Source organism: Cynoglossus semilaevis, unplaced genomic scaffold (genome assembly GCF_000523025.1).
Source record: "Cynoglossus semilaevis isolate Cse_v1.0 unplaced genomic scaffold, Cse_v1.0 scaffold4753, whole genome shotgun sequence".
Classification (NCBI taxonomy): domain Eukaryota; kingdom Metazoa; phylum Chordata; class Actinopteri; order Pleuronectiformes; family Cynoglossidae; genus Cynoglossus; species Cynoglossus semilaevis.
In genome coordinates, this window is record NW_007589141.1 from 1 (window position 1) to 710 (window position 710).

A 710-nucleotide genomic window follows, 5' to 3' on the forward strand; every position below is an offset into this window, starting at 1 on the left:
TTCAGAGCAGTGAAGACCTGAACACCTGCTGCCATCTCTCTGTCTGCTTCATCCTGACTCACCTTCACTGAACCTCTGATCTCCTCAATCTTCACTCTTCTCTCCTGGATCATCTTCTGAACGTCAGCTCCTGTGGTCTTCAGCTCCACCTTCTTTTCTTCATATTCTTCCTTCAGAGGAACAAACTGATGATCCCTGTGATCTAAAGCAGGACAGACCAAGCAGACACATGTCTGGTCTGTCTTACAGAAGAGCTCCAGAGGTTTATCATGCTTGGTGCACATCCTGTCCTCCAGATTCTCCACAGGATCAATCAGCTGATGTCTTCTCAGACGTGGAGCTGTCAGGTGATGTTCCAGGTGAGTCTCACAGTAGGAGGCCACACAGACCAGGCAGGACTTCACAGCCTTCACTTTGGTTCCAGTGCAGACGTCACAGAGAACTTCTCCTGGTTTTTCGGAAACTGGTTTTTCTTGACATCTGAACTGAGCGGCCATCTCAGAGAACATAGTGTTGATCTTCATCTGAGGTCTGGTGTTGAAGACCTCATTACACAGTGGACATTTGAACAGGACACTGTTGTCCCAGTGGGTGCTGATGCAGTTTTTGCAGAAGTTGTGTCCACATGGTGTAGAGACTGGATCAGTGAAGACCTCCAGACAGATGGAGCACAGGAACTGATCTTCTCCCAGGTTAGCAGCAGCAGCAGC

General features: G+C 48.9%; 1 protein-coding gene across 1 annotated transcript; it reads right to left on the reverse strand.

The window, feature by feature from the left end:
* Window positions 1-4: 4 nt before the first annotated feature.
* LOC103399484 (E3 ubiquitin/ISG15 ligase TRIM25-like) lies at window positions 5-704 on the reverse strand (the record flags this gene model as incomplete). Its single annotated transcript, XM_008338170.2, has 1 exon — window positions 5-704. A coding segment is annotated over one exon (700 nt), but the record flags the coding sequence as incomplete, so codon positions are not given.
* Window positions 705-710: the final 6 nt, after the last annotated feature.